At 39.3% G+C, this 26,596-nt stretch overlaps 1 protein-coding gene across 15 annotated transcripts in view; it reads left to right on the top strand.

Annotated features, from left to right (window-relative positions):
* The window catches only part of ABLIM3 (actin binding LIM protein family member 3), a 181,607-nt gene that overhangs the window by 75,040 nt on the left and 79,971 nt on the right, over positions 1-26,596 (top strand). For all 15 annotated transcript variants that reach the window (XM_067032124.1, XM_067032118.1, XM_067032129.1 and 12 more), the window contains one exon: positions 4,732-4,869. In XM_067032124.1, the coding sequence (XP_066888225.1) occupies positions 4,732-4,869 (138 nt within the window). The remainder of the gene's footprint in view (positions 1-4,731; positions 4,870-26,596) is intronic.

The following is a 26,596-nucleotide window of genomic DNA, read 5'->3' as shown; positions in this document are numbered from 1 at the left end:
AGGTGCCCAATAGCCACATTTCAAGTGCCCAAAAGCCACATATGGCTAGTGATTATTATATTGGACAGCGTAGATATAGAACATTTCCATATCTCAGAAAACTCTATTGGACATCACCGCTTAAGGATTAGTAGCTGGGAATGACTCTCCTGGGTACACTTTTTGGCCAACTAACATAAAACAGAAGCCAGAGGTTCCTTGCATGCATTTTAGAAATATAGCGCATGACCCATATGTCTAAACTTGGTAACTTCATGGATTATTTCACAGGTGAGAAGAGCTAATGTCCTTTGAGGCTTTGAAGAACTAATGTCTTGCTTTCAAATGTTGCTCTCAAGGATAAGCAGTTCCATGACATTTTTTTTTCTTAGATTCCATATGTATGTGTTAGCATATGGTATTTGTTTTTCTCCTTCTGACTTATTTCACTCTGTATGACAGACTCCAGGTCTATCCACCTCATTACAAATAACTCAGTTTCATTTCTTTTAATGGCTGAGTGATATTCCATTGTATATATGTGCCACATCTTCTTTATCCATTCATCTGCTGATGGACACTTAGGTTGCTTCCATGTCCTGGCTATTGTAAATAGAGCTGCAATGAACATTTTGGTACATGACTCTTTTTGAATTATGGTTTTCTCAGGGTATATGCCCAGTAGTGGGATTGCGGGGTCGTATGAAAAAAAAAATGTCACGAAGAGATTAGTGGTAGGATGGGAATAAAACATAGACCTACTAGAGCATGGACTTGAGGATATGGGGAGGGGGAAGGGTAAGATGTGACGAAGTGAGAGAGTGGCAGGGACATATATACACTACCAAATGTAAATTAGATAACTGGTGGGAAGCTGCCGCATAGCACAGGGAGATCAGCTCTGTGCTTTGTGACCACCTAGAGGAGTGGGATAGGGAAGGTGGGAGCGAGGGTGACACAAGAGGGAAGAGATATGGGAACATATGTATATGTATAACTGATTCACTTTGTTGTAAAGGAGAAACTAACACACTATTGTAAAACAGTTATACTCCAATAAAGATGTTAAAAAAAAAAAAAAAGAATAGGCAGTTCCTAACACAGAGCAGTCTAAAACTTCATGTATAAGTCAATTTGGAATTCAAAAGACATTTGCCCATAGATAAATACTGTAAATCACATGATTGAATTTTAGTACTTTGAGATAAAAATTAATGGAAATAATAACCAGCAGAAAATCAACAGTAAAATTTTAGAGTTTTGGGGCTTCCCTGGTGGCGCAGTGGTTGGGAGTCCGCCTGCCAATGCAGGGCACACGGGTTCGTTCCCAGGTCCGGGAAGATCCCACATGCCGCAGAGCAGCTGGGCCCGTGAGCCGTGGCCGCTGAGCCTGCGCATCCAGAGCCTGTGCTCCGCAACTGGGAGAGGCCACAACAGTGAGAGGCCTGCGTACCGCAAAAAAAAAAAAAATGTTTTAGAGTTTCAGAGGGTGTTATAGATTGGAGGGAAGAGATATCACCGCACCACCCCCCCATACACACACACAATAAGGTTAGATTAAGTTGCTGACTTAACTGAGAATACAAAATCTTATTGGAAATGAGGTGGCTTCCAGGACAAGAGCATATGTGGCATATCTCAGTGGAGCTTCCCTTGATGCCCAGAGTTCCTATTGGCACTGTCTGGATAAGGAAAGGTCTTCACATGTCTGTAAGCTCAAATCATGCTACACCGCTGACCTTTTATAGTCACGGCTTACATCAGCAATCTGGAAGAACTCACACCAACGATGCATGCATTTCTGTTTATGGGACTTTTTATAAACGTCAGACATTTGTGGACTCTGGTCACAGTCAGCATCACCATAACAGCGCCCTCATCCTGAAGGAAGCAGTAGAGTTAGGGCTGGGAGCCCATGGGTACTCTGCCCCAGAATGTCTGTTTTCCCAGTCTATCCCCTCACTCTGATTTTATGGCTTTTTATTTGAATGGTTCAAAGATTGAGTTTTGACTGAAAACCATGATCACTAATCCATCTCCCCAGAAAATCAGATTATGAAAAATTTAATTGATCTTGCTGGTTCTTGGGCAATAAGGTGGGATCAATTAGAAGAGGTAGATGGAAGTTTGCGTAGTGATTCTGGAGGGCCTTTGGATACTTTCAAGGGCTCTCATTATTGATGGTGATCACTATACTATTCCTATTTTATTTTCAGACTCACGGCTTTGTTTCCCTTAGCAGTAGTAGATCATTACACTGCTCATATAAATAGAATCTATATTTTTCTCCAAAACTGGGGGGAAGGGGGAGATGGGAGAGTGAAATATATTCCAGGGGACATTAAGCAGGAATCAGGAAAAGAAGCAAGGGAGACAGGACTAAGGAGAATGTTTGTGGACATTCTGGGGGTGGAGAAAGATTGCTCTGAGCTCTGGGGAGGATGTGATGGTCATGATACCAGTGGAGCACTGGATACATGTGTGGAGCACTTCATGCACGTTTTGAAATGCTTTACATGTATTAACCCATTTACTGAGTTAATATTTTAGTTAACTAGCTAACTCATTTAACTTTTGTCTTAAATTTAAGACAGAAAAAAAAAGTTAAATAAGGGGCATGAACTCCTTGAGAGAAGGACTGTAAGAAAGGTATTATTCTCCCACCTCAGATAGCAAAGTTGTCAGCAATAGTAGTTTCAGGGCTAAGCAACCAGCCCTTTGCCCTACCGTGCTCTTATGATTCAAGATGTGGGAGGTAATCGAAAGTCCTGCTTTCCTGTTCCTTGACTTTAAAAGGAGGAGGGTGGATGAGATCAGTTATGGAGATCATCTTTGAGAATCTGAAAAAAGCTGTAGGATAATGTATATAACACCAAATTGTATTTCATTAGAGAGAAATATTAGATATCAGGTGTATCAGTCAGGTATGCTACAGTAACAAAAAATCTTAGAAGATATGCCATCAAATATTCCTCCTGGCTCATGATAGATGTTCATCCTGGGTTAGCTTAGAGCTCTGCTCCAGGACTTCTCAGCCAGGGATCCAAGCTGATGCATCCTGCACACCATCTGGGGGTATCACTGGCTGCTGGGCTATGGGAAGGCAATATGGCAGATACCATACTGGCTCCTAGGGCTTCCAGTTGGAAGTGACACACAATTTCCATTCACATTTCATTGCCAAGCAAGATACCACGTGCCAAGGATAAAAGATTGAAATTTCAGTGAACAGACTCAACAACTACCACACTAGGTCAAGAACCCTTGAACTAGGTGACCTCTAGGTTCCTTGGCAGTTCAAGGTTTCTGTGAGTCCAGGTTAACTTATATTATGCTTATTCAGAGTTCAGCCAGTAAACCTACATGTCTAAATGCTAGACACCAATTCCCCTCCAATCAAGCGGTCATCCTTATAGTTAGGACAAAATTGAGCCTTATCCTAATAGGGTATGAGCAGAAGTTTGTGGACTATTGCTACAGCCTTGAGTAAAAATTGAGGAATTGAGTGGTTCTCTCCCTGGGGCCCCTAGGGACTTCCTCCAAGAGAGAAGATTGGGTTTCTCACTGGCAAAGTTATCTCAACAGTTTATATATGATGAGGTTGGACCAGACAGCTATTAATATCCCTTCCAACCCTGGAATTTTATGTTCTAGGCAGGTGCCTACTATTATTAAATGCTAGATTACCAGATTATAGAATGGTCAAGTAAAGTATATTTCAGGGAAAGGAAATCTAGAAAAGTAGCCATGAGAAAATCTAAGCAAGAGATCAGTAGCCTCAAAAGGCAAGTATAGGTCTACAGCATCATCAAATGCTGACCATAGCACTGCAATCCCAGTGACTTCAGCCCCTTCATAGTCTCCACCAGCTCTTTCTTCTTAACTATACACACGTGACATTTTCTCAATGTTATGGAAAATGCTGTTCAAAGGCAGTTATAAGGTGAGTTGCCTCATCAACTTCCTTTCAACTAGAGTGCCTCCCTTCATGCCTTTATAGAAAGGCAGCTACCATTGTCCATCCTCATTTTATAGATGTGTAAACTGAGGTGTAGAGTGGGGCTGTATCTTGCTCAACAAAAAGGCCATTTGGAGGCAGAGTCAGCCACCCATTTCCTTGAGACCCAGGAGTCAATGGCAAGACCTAAATTCCCTTTGTTTGGGACCTGGTATTGATCCAGAGATATCCCCAAAAATAGTATTTCTGCATCATTTACCTTGAAATACTCAACTTCCTCTTTTATTTTTCTTCATCTGTGAATTTGGCCACCATTATTGCAAGAAAAGGTTATGCTCACTCATAAGTCTCTGCCTACTTAAGGAGATTTATGGACTCATATCTTAATGCCACTCACCTTCTAAAGATGTCTTAGCTTGGCATACTCCCCCTGATGATGTATTGAAGGTATTTTGCTAATCACTTTCACCCTTTCTGCTTTTTCTGCCAGTTAAGATTATAATCGGGCTTCCCTGGTGGCGCAGTGGTTGAGAGTCCGCCTGCCGATGCAGGGGACACAGGTTTGTGCCCCGGTCCGGGAGGATCTCACGTGCCGCGGAGCGGCTGGGCCCGTGAGCCACGGCCGCTGAGCCTGTGCTCCGCAACAGGAGAGGCCACAGTAGTGAGAGGCCCGCGTACCACAAAAAAAAAAAAAAAAAAAGAAAGAAAAAAAAATGATTATAATCATGTCTTATGGCGGACTTTTTAAAGAATAAGGACCTTCTGGATGGTGATCTCTTTGTTTCTCTTTACAGTTCCTTATCAGCAGAATCCTTACAATCCCCGGGGCAGCTCCAGTGTCATCCAGTGCTATCGATGTGGAGACACCTGCAAAGGGGAGGTGGTTCGTGTCCACAATAACCATTTCCACATCAGATGCTTCACCTGTCAAGGTAGGAGGCCCAATCTCCCAACACCCTTCTCAGATTCCTTGCCATGCTCTCACCCCAGGACATGCCTTGGGGCAGGCAGAACAGACACAGGCAACTGAGATACCTACAAAGGCCTAAAATGACCTTCCTTGAGCCAGTAATGAGAATTCTCCCTTCAGCAGCATGGCGTGAAGAGGGAGGGTAGAGTGAGGGAAGCAGTGGGATACGGGGGTAGAAAGGAAGCCTGGTGACCCCAGAGTGGAAGCACTGACCCAGAAGGAAAAAGGCAATCCTGCAAGCTTATCTTACACGTCTGAAAAGACTATTGGCTTGTGCCTATAAATCAATTTGAGAGCCAATGAAAGAGCAAGCTGTCACGGCTAAAATTTGGCATGGCTCTGACATGAGTGTGACAGTCCTCAGAGGTTAGGTTTAACAAGGGAGAAGGTACGTCTTGACTTCAGTAAGGTTTGTAATTTGGCAGCAGATGGATGCTGCATTACCTCTGATTGTGGCAGCTTTACCCATGGCTAATTTATACAACCTTAGCTCAACCCAGCTAAGCATTCCCGAAGGAAGAAGGCTCACTAGCAGCAGGAAAAGAGGGACTCGGCTGAAGGAGCCTGGAGAGCCCTCTGGCCCAAACAGGACAACACTCCCTCCCCAGTGTCCCTATCGAATGCCACTCCAGCCTCCACTTCTTGAACTTTTCTTCCAGGCTTCCTGTTCCACAGAGAATCCATTCTGATGTTGGATTGCCCTATGAGTTTAGAAAATGTTTGACCTCAAACCTTTAACTTCCACTTGCTGGTTTTAGATTTGTCCTCATGGGATTTGATGAGTTCTTTGTAGTTGCTTTTCCTGGTGGCTGCCCTTCACATACTTGTAGCCAGGTCTGCCTCACATACACAGTTATATTGCAGGTCCTTAAACTGGGCCTCATCTGAAATGATTCCAACTTGTATAATCATCCTGAAGTCTTCTTCCTTGATCCGTTCTGGTTTGTCACTGTCATTCCTAAAGCCTACTGCCCAAAACAGACCATACTTCTCAAGGTCTGCCAAATACAGCAAGGACTACATTTCTTTAATGTGACTGATATTGAATGGACTTCCTGAGAAGCCACTTCACACCACTGATGTATATTGAATTTAAGATCAACTGAAACCCCCAGATCTGTTCATTTTGGTTCCTGCCACTAAACCTCAGCCTCATGTATCTGAGATTGACTTCCTCTGCCATCATTAGAGTTGCAAATTTCCTTCCCCAGAATCTAACTGGACTCTTCACTGAGCAAATAAATCTCATATTCGTATTCCCTAATTTATTTATAGAAGCTTATATGAGGTATATTTTAATTGTGTGGTTTTTATTTCATTTTATTTTTTAATTTTTATTTTATATTGGAGTATAGTTGATTTACAATGTTGTGTTACAGCAAAGGTGGACAGCAAAGTGATTCACTTCTACATATACATATATCTATTCTTTTTCAAATTCTTTTCCCATTTAGGTTATTACAGAATATATTTTTAATACATCTTTATTGGAGTATAATTGCTTCATAATACTGTGTTAGTTTCTGTTGTACAACAAAGTGAATCAGCCATATGCATACATATATCCCTGTATCCCTGCCCTCTTGAGCCTCCCTCCCACCCTCCCTATCCCACCCCTCTAGGTGGTCACAAAGCACAGAGCTGATCTCCCTGTGCTATGCGGCTGCTCCCCACTAGCTATCTATTTTACATTTGGTAGTGTATATATGTCGGTGCCACTCTCTCACTTCGTCTCAGCTTACCCTTCCCCCTCCCTGTGTCCTCAAGTCCATTCTCTACATCTGCATATTTATTCCTGTCCTGCCCCTAGGTTCTTCAGAACCTTTTTTTTTTTTTTTAGATTCCATATATATGTGTTACCATATGGTATTTGTTTTTCTCTTTCTGACTTACTTCACTCTATATGACAGACTCTAGGTCCATCCACCTCACTACAAATAACTCAATTTCATTTCTTTTTATGGCTGAATAATATTCCATTGTATATATGTGCCACATGTTCTTTATCCATTCATCTGTCAATGGACATTTAGGTTGCTTCCATGTCTTGGCTATTGTAAATAGTGTTGCAATGAACATTGTGTCACATGTCTCTTTTTGAATTATGGTTTTCTCAGGGTGTATGCCCATGGGATTGCTGAGTCATGTGGTAGTTCTATTTTTAGTTTTTTAAGGAACCTCCATACAGTTCTCCATAGTGACTATATCAATTTACATTCCCACCAACAGTGCAAGAGGGTTCCCTTTCCTCCACACACTTTCCAGCATTTTTTTTTTTTTTTTTTTTTGTGGTACGCAGGCCTCTCACTGTTGTGGCCTCTCCCTTTGCAGAGCTCAGGCTCCAGACGCGCAGGCTCAGCGGCCATGGCTCACGGGCCCAGCCGCTCTGCGGCACGTGGGATCTTCCCAGACCGGGGCACGAACCCGTATCCCCTTCATCAGCAGGCGGACTCTCAACCACTGCGCCACCAGGGAAGCCCTCCAGCATTTATTGTTTCTAGATTTTTTGATAATGGCCATTCTGAATGGTGTCAGGTGATACCTAATTGTAGCTTTGATTTGCATTTCTCTAGTAATTAGTGATGTTGAGCACCTTTTCCTGTGCCTCTTGGCCATCTGTATGTCTTCTTTGGATAAATGTCTATTTAGGTCTTCTGCCTATTTTTGGATTGCGTTGTTTGTTTTTTTGATATTGAGTTCCATGAGCTGCTTTGTATATTTTGGAGATTAATCCTGTGTCAGTTGTTTCATGTGCAAATATTTTCTCCCATTCTGAGGGTTGTCTTTTCATCTTGTTTATGGTTTCCTTTGCTGTGCAAAAGCTTTTAAGTTTAATTAGGTCCCATTTGTTTATTTTTGTTTTTTATTTTCATTATTCTAGGAGGTGGGTCAATAAAGATCTTGCTGTGGTTTATGTCAAAGAGTGTTTTTCTTATGTTTTCCTCTAAGAGTTTTATAGTATCTGGTCTTACATTTAGGTCTTTAATCCATTTGGAGTTTATTTTTGTGTATGGTTTCAGGTAGTGTTCTAATTTCATTCTTCTACGTGTAGCTGTCCAGTTTTCCCAGCACCACTTATTGAAGAGGCTGTCTTTTCTCCATTGTATGTTCTTGCCTCCTTTTTTGTAAACTGGGTGACTTTATGTACGTGGGTTTATCTCTGGGCTTTCTATCCTATTCCATTGATCTATATTTCTGTTTTTGTGCCAGTACTATACTTTCTTGATTACTATAACTTTGTGGTATAGTTTGAAGTCGGGGAGCCTGATTCCTCCAGCTCTGTTTTTCTTTCTCAAGATTGCTTCAGCTATTCAGGGTATTTTGTGTTTCCATATGAATTGTAACATTTTTTGTTCTAATTCTGTGAAAATGCCATTGGTAGTTTGATAGGGATTGCACTGAATCTGTAGCTTGCTTTGGGCAGTATAGTCATTTTCACAGTGTTGATTCTTCCAATCCAAGAATATGGTATATTTCTGCATCTGTTTATGTCATCTTTGATTTCTTTCATCAGTGTTTTATAGTTTTCTGAGTACAAATCTTTCACCTCCTTAGCTAGGTTTATTCCTAGTTATTTTATTCCTTTTGTTGCGATGGTAAGTGGGATTGTTTCCTTAATTTTCTGATTTTTCATTGTTAGCGTATAGGAATGCCAGAGATTTCTGTGCATTAATTTTGTGTCCTGCAACCTTACCAAATTCACTGATTAGTTCTAGTAGTTTTCTGGTGGCATATTTAGGATTTTCTATGTATGGTATCTTGTCATCTGCAAACAGAGTTTTACTTCTTCCTTTCCAATTTGTATTCCTTTTATTTCTTTTTCTTCTTTGATTGCTGTGGCTAGGGCTTCCAAAACTATGTTGAATAAGAGTGGTGAGAGTGGACATCCTTGCCTTGTTCCTGATCTTAGTGGAAATGCTTTCAGTTTTTCATCACTGACTATTATGTTTACTGTGAGTTTGTCATATATGGTCCTTATTATGTTGCGGTAGGTTCCCTCTATGCCTGTTTTCTAGAGAGTTTTTATCATAAATGGGTGTTGAATTTTGTCAAAAGCTTTTTCTGCATCTATTGAGATAATCATATGGTTTTTTGTTGTTTTTTTTTTTTGTGTGGTATGCGGGCCTCTCACTGTTGTGGCCTCTCCCGTTGCGGGGCACAGGCTCCGGATGCGCAGGCTCAGCGGCCATGGCTCACGGGCCCAGCCGCTCCGCGGCATGTGGGATCTTCCTGGACTGGGGCACGAACCCGTATCCTCTGCATCGGCAGGCGGATTCTCAACCACTGCGCCACCAGGGAAGCCCCAATCATATGGTTTTTATTCCTTAATTTGTTAATATGGTATATCACATTGATTGATTTACATATGTTGAAGAATCCTTGCATCCCTGAGATAAATCTCACTTGGTCATAGTGTATGATCCTTTTAATATGTTGTTGAATTCTGTTTGCTAGTATTTTTTGAGGATTTTTGCATCAATATTCATCAGTGATATTGGTCCATAATTTTCTTTTTTTGTGATATCTTTGTCTGGTTTTGGTATCAGGGTGATGGTGGCTTTGTAGAATGAATTTGGTAGTGTTTCTCCCTCTGCAGTTTTTTGGAAGAGTTTGAGAAGAATTGGTATCAGATCTTCCATAAATGTTTGATAGAATTTGCCTGTGAAGCCGTCTGGTCCTGGACTTCTGTTTGTTGGAAGATTTTTAATTACAGTTGCAATTTCATTACTTGGGATAGGTCTGTTTATATTTTCTAATTCTTCCAGGTTCAGTCTTAGAAAATTGTACCTTTCCAAGAATTTGTCCATTTCTTCGTGTTTGTCCATTTTATTGGCATATAGTTGTTTGTAGTAGTCTCTTATAATCCTTTGTATTTCTGCAGTGCCATTTGTGCTTTCACCTTTTTCATTTCTAATTTTATTGATTTGCATCCTCTCCCTTTTTTCTTGATGAAGCTAGCTAACAGTTTATCAATTTTGTTTATCTTCTCAAAGAACCAGCTTTTAGTTTTACTGATCTTTGCTCTTGTTTTCTTCATTTCTATTTCATTTATTTCTGCTCTGATCTTTATGATTTCTTTCCTTCTACTGACTTTGGGTTTTCTTCATTCTTCTTTCTCTAGTTGCTTTAGATGTAGGGTTAGATTGTTTATTTGAGATTTTCCTTGTTTCTTGAGGTGAGATTGAATTGCTACAAACTTCCCTCTTGGAGCTGCTTTTGCTGCGTCCCATAGGTTTTGGGCCATCGTGTTTTCGTTGTCATTTGTTTCTAGGTATTTTTTGATTTCTTCTTTGATTTCTTCAGTGATCTCTCAGTTATTTAGTAGTGCGCTGTTTAGCCACCATGTATTTGTGTTTTTTACAGTCTTTTCCCTGTAATTAATTTCCAGTATCTTAGCATTGTGGTCAGAAAAGATGCTTAATACGATTTCAGTTTTCTTAAATTTTCCGAGGCTTGATTTGTGACCCAAGATGTCATCTATCCTGGAGAATGTTCTGTGTGCACCTGGGAAGAAAGTGTATTCTGCCACTTTCGGGTGGAATGTTCTATAAATATCAATTAAATCTATCTGGTCTGTTGTGTCAGTTAAAGCTTGTGTTTCCTTATTTATTTTCTGTTTGGATGGTCTGTCCATTGGTGTAAGTGGGGTGTTAAATCCCCTACTATTATTGTGTTACTGTCGATTTCTCCTTTCATGGTTGTTAGCATTTGCCTTATGTATTGAGGTGCTCCTTTGTTGGGTGCATAAACATTTATAGTTGTTACATCTTCTTGGATTGCTCCCTTGATCATTATGTAGTGTCCCTCCTTATCTCTTGTAACAGTCTTTATTTTAAAGTCTGTTTTATCTGATATGAGTATTGCTACTCCAGCTTTCTTTTGATTTCCACTTGCATGGAGTATCTTTTTCCATCCCTTCAGTTTCAGTCTTTAGGTGTCCCTAGGTCTGAAATGGGTCTCTTGTAGAGATCATATATATATGGGTCTTGTTTTTGTATCCATTCAGCCAGTCTGTGTCTTTTGGTTGGGGCATTTAATCCATTTTCATTCAAAGTTATTATCGATATGTATTTTCTTAATTGTTTTGCATTCATTTTTATTTGTTTTTTACTTTGCTCCTTTTTCATCTCTTGTGTTTCCTGCCTAAAGAAGTTTCTTTAGCATTTGTTGTAAAGCTGGTTTGGTGGTGCTGAATTCTCTTAGCTTTGGCCTATCTGAAAAGCTTTTGATTTCTCCATCAAATCTGAATGAGATCCTTGCTGGGTAGAGTAATCTTGGTTGTACGTTTTTCTCTTTCATCACTTTAAGTATATCCTGCCACTCCCTTCTGGCCTGCAGAGTTTCTACTGAAAAATCAGCTGATAACCTTATGAGGATTCCTTTGTATGTTGTTTTTTTGTTTTTCCATTGCTGCTTTTAATATTTTTTCTTTGAATTTAATTTTTGTTAATTTGATCAATATGTGACTTGGTTTGTTTCTCCTAGGGTTTATCTGTATGGGACTCTCTGTGCTTCCTGGACTTGTGTGACTATTTCCTTTCTCATGTTAGGGAAGTTTTCCACTATAATCTCTTTAAATATTTTCTCAGACCCTTTCTTTTTCTCTTCTGCTTCTGGGACCCCTGTAATTCGAATGTTGGTGCATTTAGTATTGTCCCAGAGGTCTCTGAGATTGTCTTCAATCTTTTCATTCTTTTTTTCTTTATTCTGCTCCTTGGCAGTTATTTCCACCATTTTGTCTTCCAGCTCATTTATTCCTTCTTCTGCTTCAGTTATTCTTTTATTGATTCCTTCTAGTGTATTTTTCACTTCACTTATTGTGTTGTTCATCTCTGTTAGTTTGTTCTTTAGTTCTAGATCTTTGATAAACATTTCTTGTATTTTCTCAATCCATGTCTCCATTCTATTTCTGAGATTCTGGATCATATTTACTATCATTACTATGAATTCTTTTTCAGGTACATTGCCTATTTCCTCTTCATTTATTTGTCTTATAGGTTTTTACCTTGCTCCTTCATGTGACCTATTTTTTTTTGCCGTCTCTTTTTTTTTTTTTTTTTTTTTTTTTATGAGTGGGATTGCATTCCTATCTTACTGGTTGTTTGGCCTGAGGTTTCCAACACTGGAGTTTGTAGGCTGTTTGGTAGAGCTGTGTCTTGGTGCTGAGATGAGGACCTCCATGAGACCTCACTCTGATGACTATTCCATGGGGTCTGAGGTTGTCTGTTAGTCTAGTGGTTTGGACTTGGAGCTCCCACTGCAGGAGCTTCGGCCTGACACCCGGCTAGTGAACCAAGATCCAGCAAGCCATGTGGGGTGGCAAAAAAAAAAGGACAATAACAAAGTAAAAAATAAAATTAGACTGGGAAACTAACAGGTATGTTAGAAAGAATATAAAAATAAAAATATAGTTGAATCAATAACCAGAAGGTACAATAGTATGACAGTAGTAAAAAAGAGGAGGAAGGAAAAGAAAAAGAAAAAAAATGGGGGAAAAGGCCTTGGCTGTGGAGGGTGGGACCTAAGCAGGGGTGGGGTTTGGGCAGTGGGTGGGGCCTATACTTAGGACCCACAGGGCTGGAAAAGGCCGTGGGGTGTGTGGGGGGGTGGGGCTTAGGCTCAGTGGAACAGAAGGGGCCCAGGCGTCCCTTGCACCTCTGGTCTCAGAGGGTGGAGGACCCCACCTGGGAGCCCAGCAGGCTTCCTGGGCCTGAGTGGGCAGGACAAATGCCCTCTGCTCCTCTCCCACCCCTTTGGTCCTGGAAGGCCCCTCCTGCCTGCCTCTCCTGTTCTCCCCTGGCCTCCGTCCTACGCTCCCAGGACCAATGCATCCCAGAGGGGGTGTCTGAGGGTGATGGACCAGGCCCAAGAGCTGAGCAGACTTCCCCGTCCATTGGGCAGGGGAAATGCTGGGCATGTTCCCCCCCTTATCCAAGCCCCTGTGGATCCCTCCAGGCATAGGAACCCCTACCCCATCTCAGCCACCCCTCAGGGGCACTGGTCCTGTCTGGCCTCTACTCCTCTCCTCTCAGTCCCCCCACACCCTACCGGTTCACTTGGGAATTCCTCCCATCTCCTTGGGTATCGAGGTCCCCCACCAGCATCTGACAGGCACCCTAGTTGTGGGGAGATGCGAACTCCTCGTCTTCCCACACCATCATCTTGACTCCACCCCCATTAAGAATACTGACTGAAGTTCCCTATGTTTTACATTGGGTCCTTGTTGGTTATCTATTTTAAATATAGTGGTGCGTATATATGCCAATCACAAACTCCCAATTTATCACTCGCTCCCAACCTTTCCCCTTTGGTAACCATAAGTTTGTTTTCTAAGGCCGTGAGTCTGTTTCTGTTTTGTAAATAATTTCATTTGTATCATTTTTTAAGATTTGCATGTAAGCTATATCATGTGATATTTGTCTTTCTCTGTCCATCTATGTTGCTGCAAATGGCATTATTTCATGCTTTTTTGTGTGTGTGTGGTACGCGGGCCTCTCACTGTCATGGCCTCTCCTGTTGCGGAGCACAGGCTCCGGATGCTCAGGCTCAGTGGTCATGGCTCATGGGCCTAGCCGCTCCGCGGCATGTGGGATCTTCCCCAACCGGGGCATGAACCCATGTCTCCTGCATCGGCAGGCGGACTGTCAACCACTGTGCCACCAGAGAAGCCCTATTTCATGCTTTTTTAATGGCAGAGTAATATTCGATTGTATATATGTACCACATCTTCTTTATCCATTTCTCTATTGATGAACATTTAGGTTGCTTCACCTTGCCTGTTGTAAACAGCACTGCAGTGAACATTGGGGTGCATGTATCCTTTTGAACTATGGGTTTCTCCAAATATATGCCCAGAAGTGGGATTGCTGGATAATTTGGTAGCTCTATTATTAGTTTTTTAAGGAACCTCCATACTGTTCTCTATAGTGGTTGTACCAATTTACATTCCCACCAGCAGTGTACAAGGGTTTCCTTTTCTCCACACCCTCTCCAACATTTATTGTTTGCAGACTTTTTGATGATAGCCATTCTGACTGGTGTGAGGTGACACTTCATTACAGTTTTGATTTGAATTTCTCTAATAGTTAGCAATGTTGAGCATCTTTTCATGTTGACCTTCTGTATGTCTTCTTTGGAGAAATGTCTATTTAGGTCTTCAGCCCTTTTTTTTTGGATTGTTTGGTTTTTTTGATATTGAACTGCATAAAATGTTTGTATATTTTGGAGATTAATCCCTTGTCGGTCACATTGTTTGCAAATATTTTGTCCCATTCTGTGGGTTATATTTACATTTTGTTTATTGTTTCCTTTGCTGTGCAAAAGCTTTTGAGTTTAATTAAGTCCCATTTGTTTATATTTGTTTCTATTTCATTACTCTAGGAGATGGATCAAAAAAGATATTGCTGTGATGTGTCAAAGATTTCTGCCTATGTTTTCCTCTAAGAGTTTTATAGTATCTGGTCTCACATTTAGGTCTTTAATCCATTTTGAGTTTAGTTTGTGTATGGTATTAAAGAATGTTCTAATTTAATTCTTTTTTTAAAGCTTTTTTAAAATTTATTTATTTATTTGGCTGAGTTGGGTCTTAGTTGCAGCATGGGGGACCTTCATTGCAGCATGCGGAATCTTTAGTTGCAGCATGCAGGAACTTTTAGTTATGGCATGCAGGATCTTTTAGTTGCACCATGTGGAATCTTTAGTTGCGTCATGCAAACACTTAGTTGTGGCATGTGGGATCTAGTTCCCTGACCAGGGGTTGAACCTGGGCCCGCTGCATTGAGAGTGTAGAGTCTTACCCACTGGACCACAAAGGAAGTCCCTAATTTCATTCTTATACATGTAGCTGTCTGGTTTTTCCAGCACCACTTATTGAAGAGACTGTCTTCTCCCCATTGTATATCTTGCTTCCTTTGCCATAGATTAATTGACCATAAATGTGTGGGTTTATTTCTGGGCTTTCTATCCTGTTCCATTGTTTTTGTTTTTGTGCCAGTACCTTACTGTTTTGATGACTTTCGCTTTGCAGTATAGTCTGAAGTCAGGGAGCCTGATTCCTCAAGTTCCGTTTTTCTTTCTCAGGATTGCTTAGGCTATTCTGGGTCTTTCATGTTTCCACACAAATTTTTAAATTTTTTGTTCTAGTTCTGTGAAAAATGCCATTGGTAATTTGATGGGGATTGCATTGAATCTGTAGATTGCCTTGGGTAGTATAATCATTTTGACAGTATTGATTCTTTCAATCAAAGAACATGGTATATCTTTCTGTCTGTTTGTGTCATCTTCAATTTCTTCCATCAGCATCTTACAGTTTTCAGAGAACAGATCTTTTGCCTCCTAAGGTAGATCTTTTCCTGGGTGTTTTATTCTCTTTGATGCTATGGTAAATGGGAGTGCTTCCTTAATTTCTCTTTCTGATCTTTCATTGTTAGTGTATAGAAATGCAAGAAATTTCTGTGTATTAATTTTGTATCCCACAACTTTACCAAATTCATTGATGAGCTCTAGTAGTTTTCTGGTAGCATCTTTAGGGTTTTCTAGGTATAGCATCATGTCATCTGCAAACAGTGGCAGTCTTACTTCTTCTTTTCCAGTTTGGATTCCTTTTATTTCTTTTTCTTCTCTGATTGCCATGGCTAGGACTTCCAAAACTATGTTGAATAAAAGTGGTGAGAGTGGACATCCGTGCCTTGTTCCTGATTTTACAGGGAATTCTTTCAGCTTTTCACCATTGAGAATGATGTTAGCTGTGGGTTTGTCATATATGGCCTTTATTATGTTGATTTAAGTTCCCTCTATGCCCACTTTCTGGAGGGTTTTATCATAAATTGGTGTTGAATTTTGTCATAAGCTTTTTCTGCATCTATTGAGATAATCATACAGTTTTTATCCTTCAATTTCTTAATGTGCTTTATCACACTGATTGATTTGCAAATATTGAAGAATCCTTGCTTCCCTGAAATAAATTCCAGTTGATCTAGGTGTATGATCCTTTTTAATGATGTATGATCCTTTTAATGTATTGTTAATTCAGTTTGCTAGTATTTTGTTGAGGATTTTTGCATCTATGTTCATCTGTGATATTGGCCTGTAATTTTCTTTTTTTGTGATATCTTTCTCTGGTTTTGCTATCAGGGTGGCCTCATAGAATAAGCTTGGGAATGTTCCTCCCTCTGCAAATTTTTGGAAGAGTTTCGGAAGGATTGGTGTTAACTCTTCTCTAAATGTTTGATGGAATGCACCTGTGAAGTCATCTGGTCCTGGGCTTTTGTTTGTTGGAAGTTTTTAAATCACTGTTTCAGTTTCAGTACTTGTGATTGGTCTGTTCATATTTTCTGTTTCTTCCTGGTTCAGTCTTGGAAGGTTGTACCTTTCTAAGAATTTGTCCGTTTCTTCTAGGTTGTCCATTTTATTGGAATATGGTTGTCTCTTACAATACTTTTATTTCTGTGGTATCAGTTGTAATGTCTCCTTTTTCATTTGTAACTTTGTTAATTTGAGCCCTCTCCCTTTATTTCTTGATGAGTCTGTCTAAAGGTTTATCCATTTAGTTTATCTTTTCAAAGAAACAAGTTTTAGCTTCATTGATCTTTCTTTTTTTTTTCTTCATCTCTACTTCATTTATTTCTGCTCAGACCTTTATGACTTATTTCCTTCTGCTAACTTTGGGTTTTGTTTGTTCTTCTTTGTCTAGTTGCTTTAGGTGTGATGTTAGTTTGTTTTTTTGAGATTTTTCTTGTTTCCTCAGGTAAGATTGTATTGCTATAAACTTCCCTCTTAGAACTGCTTTTGCTGCATCCTGTAGGTTCTGGACCATCATGTTTTTGTTTTCATTTGTTCCTAGATATTTTGTGATTTCCTCTTTGATTTCTTCAGTGATCCATTGAGTATTTAGTAACATATTGTTTAGCTTCCATGTGTTTGTGTTTTTTACAGGATTTTTTCCTGTAATTGATTTCTAGTCTCATAATGTTGTAGTCAGAAAAGATGCTTGATATGATTTCAATTTTTTTAAAGTTACTGAGGCTTGGTTTGTGGCCCAGGATATGATCTATGCTGGAGAATGTTCCATGTGCACTTGAGAAGAAAATGTATTCTGCTGCTTTTGGATGGAATGTTCTGTAAACATCAGTTAAGTCCATCTGATGTAATTTGTCATTTAAGGCCTGTGTTTCCTTATTGATCTTCTGTCTGGATGATTTGTCCATTGATGTAACTGGATTGTTAACTTCTCCCACTATCATTGTGTTACTGTCAATTTCTCCTTTTACGGCTGCTAGCATTTGCCTTGTATATTGAGGTGCTCCTATATTGGATACATATATATTTACAATTGTTATATCTTCTTCTTGGATTGATCCCTTGATCATTATGTAGTGTCCTTCTTTGTCTCTTGTAGCAGTCTATTTTAAATTCTATTTTGTCTGATATGAGTATTGCTACTTCAGTTTTCTTTTGATTTCTAATTGCATGGCATACCTTTTTCCATCCCCTCACTTTCCGTCTGTATGTGTCCCTAGATCTGACGTGGGTCTCCTGTAGACAGCATATAAATGGATCTTGTTTTTGTATCCATTCAGGCAGTCTATGTCTTTTGGTTGGAACATTTAATCCATTTACATTTAAGGTAATTATCAATATCTATGTTCTTATTGCTATTTTGTTAATTGTTTTGGATTTGTTTTTGCAGGTCTTTTTTCACCCCTTCCTCTTTTGTCCTCTTCTCATGATTTGATGACTAATTTTAGTGTTGTGTTTGGATTCCTTTTCCTTTTTCTGTGTGTATCTACTGTAGATTTTCGGTTTGTGGTTACCATGAGGTTTCGATATAGCAGTCTCTATATATACAAGATTGTTTTCAATTGGTGGTCTTTTAATTTCAAATGCATTTCCAATATCCTGCATTTGTATTCTCCTCACAATTTCTGGTTTTGATATCATATTTGCCTAGATGATTTCCTACCTTCACTATTTGTTTGCCTTTACCAGTGAGCTTTTCCATTCATAATTTTCTTATTTTTATGTGTGGCCTTTTCTTTTCCACGTAGAGAAGTTCCTTTACCGTTTGTTGTAAAGCTCGTCTGGTGTTGCTGAATTCTTTTAGCTTTTGCTTGTCTGTAAAGCTTTTGATTTCTCTGTCAAAGCTGAACAAGAGCCTTGCTGGGTAGAGTATTCTTGGTTATAGGTTTTTCCCTTTCATCATTTTAAGTATATCATGTCACTCCCTCTGACCTGCAGAGTTTCTGCTGAAAAATCAGCTGATAACCTTATGGATATTCCCTTATATGTTATTTGTTGCTTTTCCCTTGTGGCTTTTAATATTTTCTTTCTGTCTTTATTTTTTGTGCATTTGATTACTATGTGTCTTGATGTGTTCCTCCTTGGATTATCCTGCCTAGGAGTCTCTGCATTTCCTGGACTTGGGTGACTGTTTCCTTTCCCATGCTAGGGAAGTTTTTGGCTGTTATCTCTTCAAATATTTTCTCAGGTCCTTTCTCTCTCTCTCTCTCTCCTCCTCCTTCTGGGACCCCTATAATGCAAATGTTGGTGTGTTTAATGTTGTCCCTGAGGTTTCTTAGACTGTCCTCATTTCTTTTCATTCTTTTTTCTTTGTTCTGTTCCATGGCAGTGATTTCCACCATGCTGTCTTTCAGCTCACTTATTCATTCTTCTGCCTCATTTATTCTATTGATTCCTTCTAGTGTATTTTTTATTTCAGTTATTGAATTGTTCATCTCTGTTTGTTCTTTAGATCTTCTAGCTCTTTTTTAAACATTTCTTGTATCTTCTCAGTCTGTGCCTCCATTCTTTTTCAAGATCTTGGATCATCTTTACCATCATTACTCTGAATTCTTTTTTGGGTATGTTGCCTGTCTCCACTTCATTTAATTGTTCTGTGATTTCATCTTGTTCCTTCATCTGGGACATATTTCTGTGCCATCTCATTTTGTCTAGCTTTCTGTGATTGCGATTTCTTCTTGCTTCTGCTGTCTTCCCCCTGGTGGATGAGGCTGGTCCAAGAGGCTTGTGCAGGCTTCCTGGTGGGAGGGACTGGTACCTGCCCACTGATGGGTGGAGCTGTGTCTTGTCCCTCTGGTTGGCAGGGCCGTGTTAAGAGGTGTGATTAGCAGGAAGCTGTGGACTCAGGAAGACTTTAGGCAGCCTGTCTGCTGATGGATGGGGCTGTTTTCCAGCCCTTTTTGTTGTTTAGCCTGAGGTGTCCCAGCACTGGAGCCTAAAGGCTGTTGGGTGGGGTCAGGTCTTAGAGAGAGAAAATGGTGGCCTCTGGGAGAGCTCATGCCAATGATTACTCCCCAGAACTACTGCCACCAGTGTCTCTGTCCCTGCAGTGAGCCACAGCCACCCCCTGCCTCCACAGGAGACCCTCCAATACTGGCAAGTAGTTTTGGCCCAGGATCCTATGAGGTCACTGCTTTTTCCCCTGGGTTCTGGTGTGCATTAGCCCTTGTGTGCACCCTCCAAGAGTGGAGTTTTCTGTGTCCCCCAGTCCTGTGGAATTCCTGTGATCAAACTCCAGTGGTCTTCAAAGCCAGATGCTCTGAGGGCTCCTCCTCCTGATGCCAGACCCCCAGGCTGGGGAGCCTGATGTGGGGCTCAAAACTTTCTCTCCTGTGGGAGAACCTCTTTGATATAATTATATTCCAGCATGTGGGTCACCCACCCAGCAGGTATGGGATTTGATTTTATTGCAATTGCACCCCTCCTACCGTCTCCAAGTGGCTCCTTCTTTGTCTTTGGATGTACCCTTTTTGGTAGGTTTCAGTGTTTTTGTTGTTGTTGTTGTTGATAGTTGTTCAGCAGTTAGTTATGATTTTGTTGTTTTTGTGAGAGAAGGTGAGTTCATATCCTTCTACTCCACCATCTTGGCAAAACTTCATGTGGTTTGTATTTTATATTTAAGACTGGCATACCCCTTTAGTGCAAGTTGACCTGCAAGAGTATCTTGGTGGGTGACCATTTTTACATCCCCAGAAATTGAAACAGGGCAAAGAGTAATGAGAATAAAATTGTTATAAGGAGATTTGAGCCATGACTCTACAGTTATATTCTTATGAAGTTGTATTTGTTATGTTTTGCTTTAAGCCAAAATTTAATAGTTTAAAATAATCTTTTATTTAGCTTATGATACTCTGGGTTGGCTGGGAACTTCTTCCAATCTGACCTGGCTCTACATATCTCTCCTCGCCTCATCATGATGTTATGGTGGGTCAACTGGCAGTGGTTGGCAGGCAGTTGACCTGAATGCCTCCATTTGGCTTCTCATCCTCCAGCAGGCTGGCTTGGACTCGTTTCCATGGTGGTCTCAGAGTTCCAAATTCAACAAGAGAACAGACTTGAGTAAACAAGATCTTTTCAAACTTCAGCTTGTGTTATACGTGTTAATGTCCCATTGGCCAAAACAAGTCAAATGGCCAACCCAGATTCAAGATCATGGGAGAAATAAACTTTGCCTTTTGTGTGAGGACCTGCAGAATCAGATTTCCATGGTGTGAATACAGAGAAGGGAAGAATTTGGCCATTTTGACAGTCTACCATAGCGAGATAATAGAAATTCTTTTAATGGAGATTTTGAAAACAAAAGAGACTATTATTTTTCTGAATATTTTCAATGTCAACTTGCTTAGAGTGTATTTTTGTTTCTAGCAGTAACCAGTATAGGAATTAGTTACCCTAAATAGCCTTCTCATTTGAAAAATCTAAAATGTCTATGAATTTCTTTTACAACCCTTTTAAAGTGGACTACTGTACTGACATGAAAGGAAGGAATCTGTAGAAGTAAAAAATAAAAATAAAAGCAGATATCCGGGTGTGACTGCCAATGCCATGTTTAATCTTCACAGTTTATGCTAAACCTTGAAGACCTTGAGCTTTTACCTTGATAGCTATATGGATCATGGAGAACAGGAGTCAAAGCCTAGAGCCTGATCAAAGTAGGATTCTAACAGTAGACCTCTAAGTAAAGCTGAGGTTTCCCCCTACAAAAACTTCCTCTCAGTGTATAGATGGATGAGAAGTAAACTGGAGAAGGAAACAGCACTGAAACTTGCCTGTACCAACTTGGGCACTGGGTAGAAGAGAATAAAACTTGTATCAAAATGTCTACCCATAATCCACCCTGTATATGGATTCACATTCTATTTTCATGCTATATATTTGGCATTAAAAAAAAGTGAAACAATTTAAAAGAAAGTGGTCCCACACATGGCAAATGCCAGAAGCAAAGAATAATCCTCTTTAGAGGAACTCAGCTTTATTCCGGACCTCAAATAATTACTACAGATAAAATTATTAGCAAAGCAAATAACTCACAGTCAAAAATACACAAATCATAATGGGGGAGAGCCAGCAGAAATGATGGAAAGTAGAAAGGGAACCTCAAATACTTTATAGACTGGAATTTTCTGACATTATATAATAACTACATTCAATATGTTTAAACAAGTAAGACAAGCCAGAAGAAAATGAGCAAAAAACCACACATTTTAACAAATAACACAGCAGATGTGAAAAAGAAACAACATAAACTTTTTTTATTTAATTTTTTATTGAAGTATAGTTGAATTACAATATTGTGTTAGTTTCAGGTGCACAGTAAAGTGATTCAGTTATACATATATCCATTCTTTTTCAGATTCTTTTGCCATATAGGTTATTGCACAATGTTGAGTAGAGTTCCCTGTGCTATACACTAGGTCCTTGTTGGTTATCTGTTTTATATATAGTAGTGTGTGTATGTTAATCCCAAGCTCCTAATTTATCCCCCACCACGTTTCCCCTTTGATAACCATAAATTTGTTTTTGAAGTCTGTGAGTCTCTTTCTGTTTTATAAATAAGCTCATCTGTATCTTTTTTTTTTTTTTTTTTTTTACTTTTTATAGTGTGTACAGCTTTTTTGGTTTTCTATGCATTCTGTTACTCTGTGAGGTGGAAAGGGAGAAAGTGAATGAACACCACATCTATGCAGGATTTGACCACCCCATGAAGCACGTAGCTCAGTGTACACGTTGTTTGATATGAACCTGACCATAAAGAAAGGCAATAGAGAAATAACAAAGTTCTTTGTTATTTTGAAACAATGTACATTTTAGACATAAAAGTGTATAATATTTGAAATTTAAAACTCAACGTATGGATTAAATAGCACATCAAACGTTGCTGAAGAGATAATTAATAAACTAAGATTTAACAGAGAGGTATATACATATAGCTTAGAAATATAAGAAAGTGATAAAAATAAAAGAGAACTTTATACATGGAGAATATAGTGAGAAGGTTTGACATATATCTAATCAGAGTTCTAGAGATGTATAATAGAGAACATGAGTAGGAAGACACTATTTGACAATATTTGGGGACAGGGACACTGGCAGCAGAAGTTCCGGGAAGTACCCCTTGGCGTGAGCCCTCCCAGAGTTCGCCATTAGCCCCACCAAAGAACCCAGGTAGGCTCCAGTGTTGGGTTCCCTCGGGCCAAACAACCAACAGGGAGGGAACCCAGGCCCACCCATGAGCAGACAAGCGGATTAAAGTTTTACTGAGCTCTGCCCACCAAGGCAACAGTCAGCTCTACCCACCACCAGTCCCTCCCATTGGGAAACTTGCACAAGCCTTTTAGATAGCCACATCCACCAGAGGACAGACAGCAGAAGCAAGACGAACTACAATCCTACAGCCTGTGGAACAAAAACCACATTCACAGAAAGGCAGACAAGATGAAAGGCAGAGGGCTATGTACCAGATGAAGGAACAAGATAAAACCCCAGAAAAACAACTAAATGAAGTGGAGATAGGCAACCTTCCAGAAAAAGAATTCAGAATAATGATAGTGAAGATGATCCAGGACCTCAGAAAAAGAATGGAGGCAAAGATCGAGAAGATACAAGAAATGTTTAACAAAGACCTAGAAGAATTAAAGAACAAACAGATGAACAATACACTAACTGAAATGAAAACTACACTAGAAGGAATCAATAGAATAACTGAGGCAGAAGAACGGATAAGTGAACTGGAAGACAGAATGGTGGACTTCACTGCTGCAGAACAGAATAAAGAAAAAAGAATGAAAAGAAATGTAGACAACCTAAGAGACCTCTGGGACAACATTAAATGCAACAACATTTGCATTATAGGGGTCCCAGAAGGAGAAGAGAGAGAGAAAGGACCCGAGAAAATATTTGAAGAGATTATAGTTGAAAAATTACCTAGCATGGGAAAGGAAATAGCCACCCAAGTACAGGAAGCACAGAGAGTCCCATACAGGATAAACCCAAGGTGAAACACGCTGAGATACATAGTAATCAAGTTGGCAAAAATTAAAGGCAAAGAAAAATATTGAAAGCAGCAAGGGAAAAATGACAAATAACATACAAGAGAACTCACATAAGGTTAACAGCTTATTTCTCAGCAGAAACTCTACAAGCCAGGAGAGAGTAGCATGATATACTTAAAGGGATGAAAGGGAAGAACCTACAACCAAGATTACTCTACCTGGCAAGGATCTCATTCAGATTCGATAGAGAAATCAAAAGCTTTTCAGACAAACAAAAGCTAAGAGGATTCAGCACCACCAAACCAGCTCTGCAACAAATGCTAAAGGAACTTCTCTAAATGGGAAACACAATAGAAGAAAAGGACCTACAAAAACAAACCCAGAGCAATTAAGAAAATGGTGATAGGAACATACATATTGATAATTACCTTAAACGTGAATGGATTAAATGTTCTAACCAAAAGGCACAGGCTTGCTGAATGGATACAAAAACAAGACCCATCTATATTGCTGTCTACAAGACACCCACTTCAGACCTAGGGACACATACAGACTGAAAGTGATGGGATGGAAAAAGATATTCCATGCAAATGGAAATCAAAAGAAAGCTGGAGTAGCTATACTCATATCAGATAAAATAGACTTTAAAATAAAGAATGTTAGAAGAGAGAAGGAAGGACACTTCATAATGATCAAGGGATTAATCCAAGAAGAAGATATAACAATTATAAATATATATGCACCCAACAGAGGAGCACCTCAGTACATAAGACAACTGCTACCAGCTATAAAAGAGGAAATCACAGTAACACAATAATAGTGGGGGACTTTAACACCTCACATCAATGGACAGATTATCCAAAATGAAAATAAATGAGGAAACAGAAGCTTTAAATGACACAATAGACTAGATAGACTTAATTGATATATATAGGAGATTCCATCCAAAAACAGTAGATTACACTTTCTTCTCAAGTGTGCATGGAACATTCTCCAGGATAGATGACATCTTGGGTCACAAATCAAGCCTTGGTAAATTTAAGAAAATTGAAATCATATCAAGCATCTTTTCTGATCACAATGCTATGAGATTAGAAATGAATTACAGGGAAAAAAACGTAAAAAACAGAAACACATGGAGGCTAAACAATACCTTACTAAATAAATAAGAGATCACTGAATAAATCAAAGAGGATACCAAAAAATACCTAGAGACAAATGACAATGAGAACACGATGATACAAAACCTATGGGATGCAGCAAAAGCAGTTTTAAGATGGAAGTTTATAGCTATACAAGCCTACCTCAAGAAACAAGAAAAATCTCAAATAAAAAATCTAACCTTACACCTGAAGGAACTACAGAAAGAAGAACAAACAAAACCCAAAGTTAGCAGAAGGAAAGAAGTCATAAAGATCAGAGCAGAAATAAATGAAATAGAAACAAAGAAATCAATAACAGAGATCAAAAAAACTAAAAGCTGGTTCTTTGAGAAGATAAAATTGATAAACCATTAGCCAGACTCATCAAGAAAAAGAAGGGGAGGACTCAAATAAATAAAATTGGAAATGAAAAAGGAGAAGTTACAACAGATACTGCAAAAATGCAAAGCATTCTAAGAGACTACTACAAGCAACTCCATGCCAATAAAATGGACAACCTGGAAGGAATGGACAAATTCTTAGAAAGGTATAACCTTCCAAGACTGAACCAGGAAGAAATAGAAAATATGAACAGACCAATCACAAGTAATGAAATTGAAACTGTGATTAAAAATCTTCCAACAACTAAAAGTCCAGGAGCAGATGGCTTCACAGGTGAATTCTATCAAACATTTAGAGAAGAGCTAACACCCATCCTTCTCAAACTCTTCCAAAAAATTGCAGAGTAAGGAACACTCCCAAACTCATTCTGTGAGGCCACCATCACCCTGATAGCAAAACCAAAGGTACTACAAAAAACGAAAATTACAGACCAATATCACTGATGAATATAGATGCAAAAGTCCTCAACAAAACACTAGCAAACAGAATCCAACAACACCTTAAAAGGTTCATGCACCATGATCAAGTGGGATTTATCCCAAGGATGCAAGGATTCTTCAATATACACAAATAAATCAATGTAATACACCATATTAACAAATTGAAGAATAAAAACCATATGATCATCTCAATAGATGCAGAAAAAGCTTTTGACTCTACTATAAAACGCTTAGAGGAAAACATAGGAAGAGCATTCTTTGACATAAATCACAGCAAGATCTTTTTTGATCCACCTCCTAGAGTAATGGAAATAAAAACAAAAATAAACAAATGGGACCTAATGAAACTTAAAAGCTTATGCACAGCAAAAGTATTTATTGGAAAGGAAACTATAAACAAGACAAAAGTACAAACCATAAACAAAGGAAAGGAAACCATAAACAAGAAAAAAAGAAAACCCTCGGAATGGGAGAAAATATTTGCAATTGAATCAATGGACAAAGGATTAATCTCCAAAATATATAAACAGCAAATGCAGTTCAATATTAAAAAAACAAACAACCCAATCCAAAAATGGGCAGAAGACCTAAATAGACATTTCTCCAAAAAAGACATACAGATGGCCAAGAAGCACATGAAAAGCTGCTCAACATCACAGATTATTAGAGAAATGCAAATCAAAACTACAATGAGGTACCACCTCACACCAGTTAGAATGGGCATCATCAGAACATCTACAAATGACAAATGCTGGAGAGGGTGTGGAGCAAAGGGAACCCTCTTGCCCTGTTAGTGGGAATGTAAATTGATACAGCCACTATGGAGAACAGTATGGAAGTTCCCTAAAAAACTAAAAATTACCATATGATCCAGCAATCCCACTACTGGGCATATACCCAGAGAAGGCCATAATTCAAAAGACACATGCACCACAATGTTTACTGCAGCACTATTTACAATAGCCAGGTCATGGAAGCAACCTAAATTCCCATCGACAGACAAATGGATAAAGAAAATGTGGTACATATGTACAATGGAATATTACTCAGCCACAAAAAGGAACGAAATTGGGTCATTTGTAGAGACGTGGATGGATCTAGAGATTGTCATACAGAGTGAAGTAAGCCAGAAGGAGAAAAATATCGTATATTAACGCACATATGTGGAAAATGGTACAGATGAACTGGTTTGCAGGGCAGAAATTGAGACACAGATGTAGAGAACAAATGTATGGACACCAAGGGGGGGAAAGCGGCGGGAGGGTGGGGGTGGGCGTGAGATGAATTGGGTGATTGGGATTGATATGTATACACTGATGTGTATAAAATTAATGACTAATAACCTGTATTAAAAAATAAATTAAAATTTTTTTAAATTAATGAAAAAACAAAACAAACAAAAAAATGACAACAAC

Source organism: Kogia breviceps, chromosome 4 (assembly GCF_026419965.1).
Source record: "Kogia breviceps isolate mKogBre1 chromosome 4, mKogBre1 haplotype 1, whole genome shotgun sequence".
Classification (NCBI taxonomy): domain Eukaryota; kingdom Metazoa; phylum Chordata; class Mammalia; order Artiodactyla; family Physeteridae; genus Kogia; species Kogia breviceps.
The sequence above is the reverse complement of the archived record's forward strand: the minus strand, read 5'-3'. Positions and strand labels throughout refer to the sequence as shown.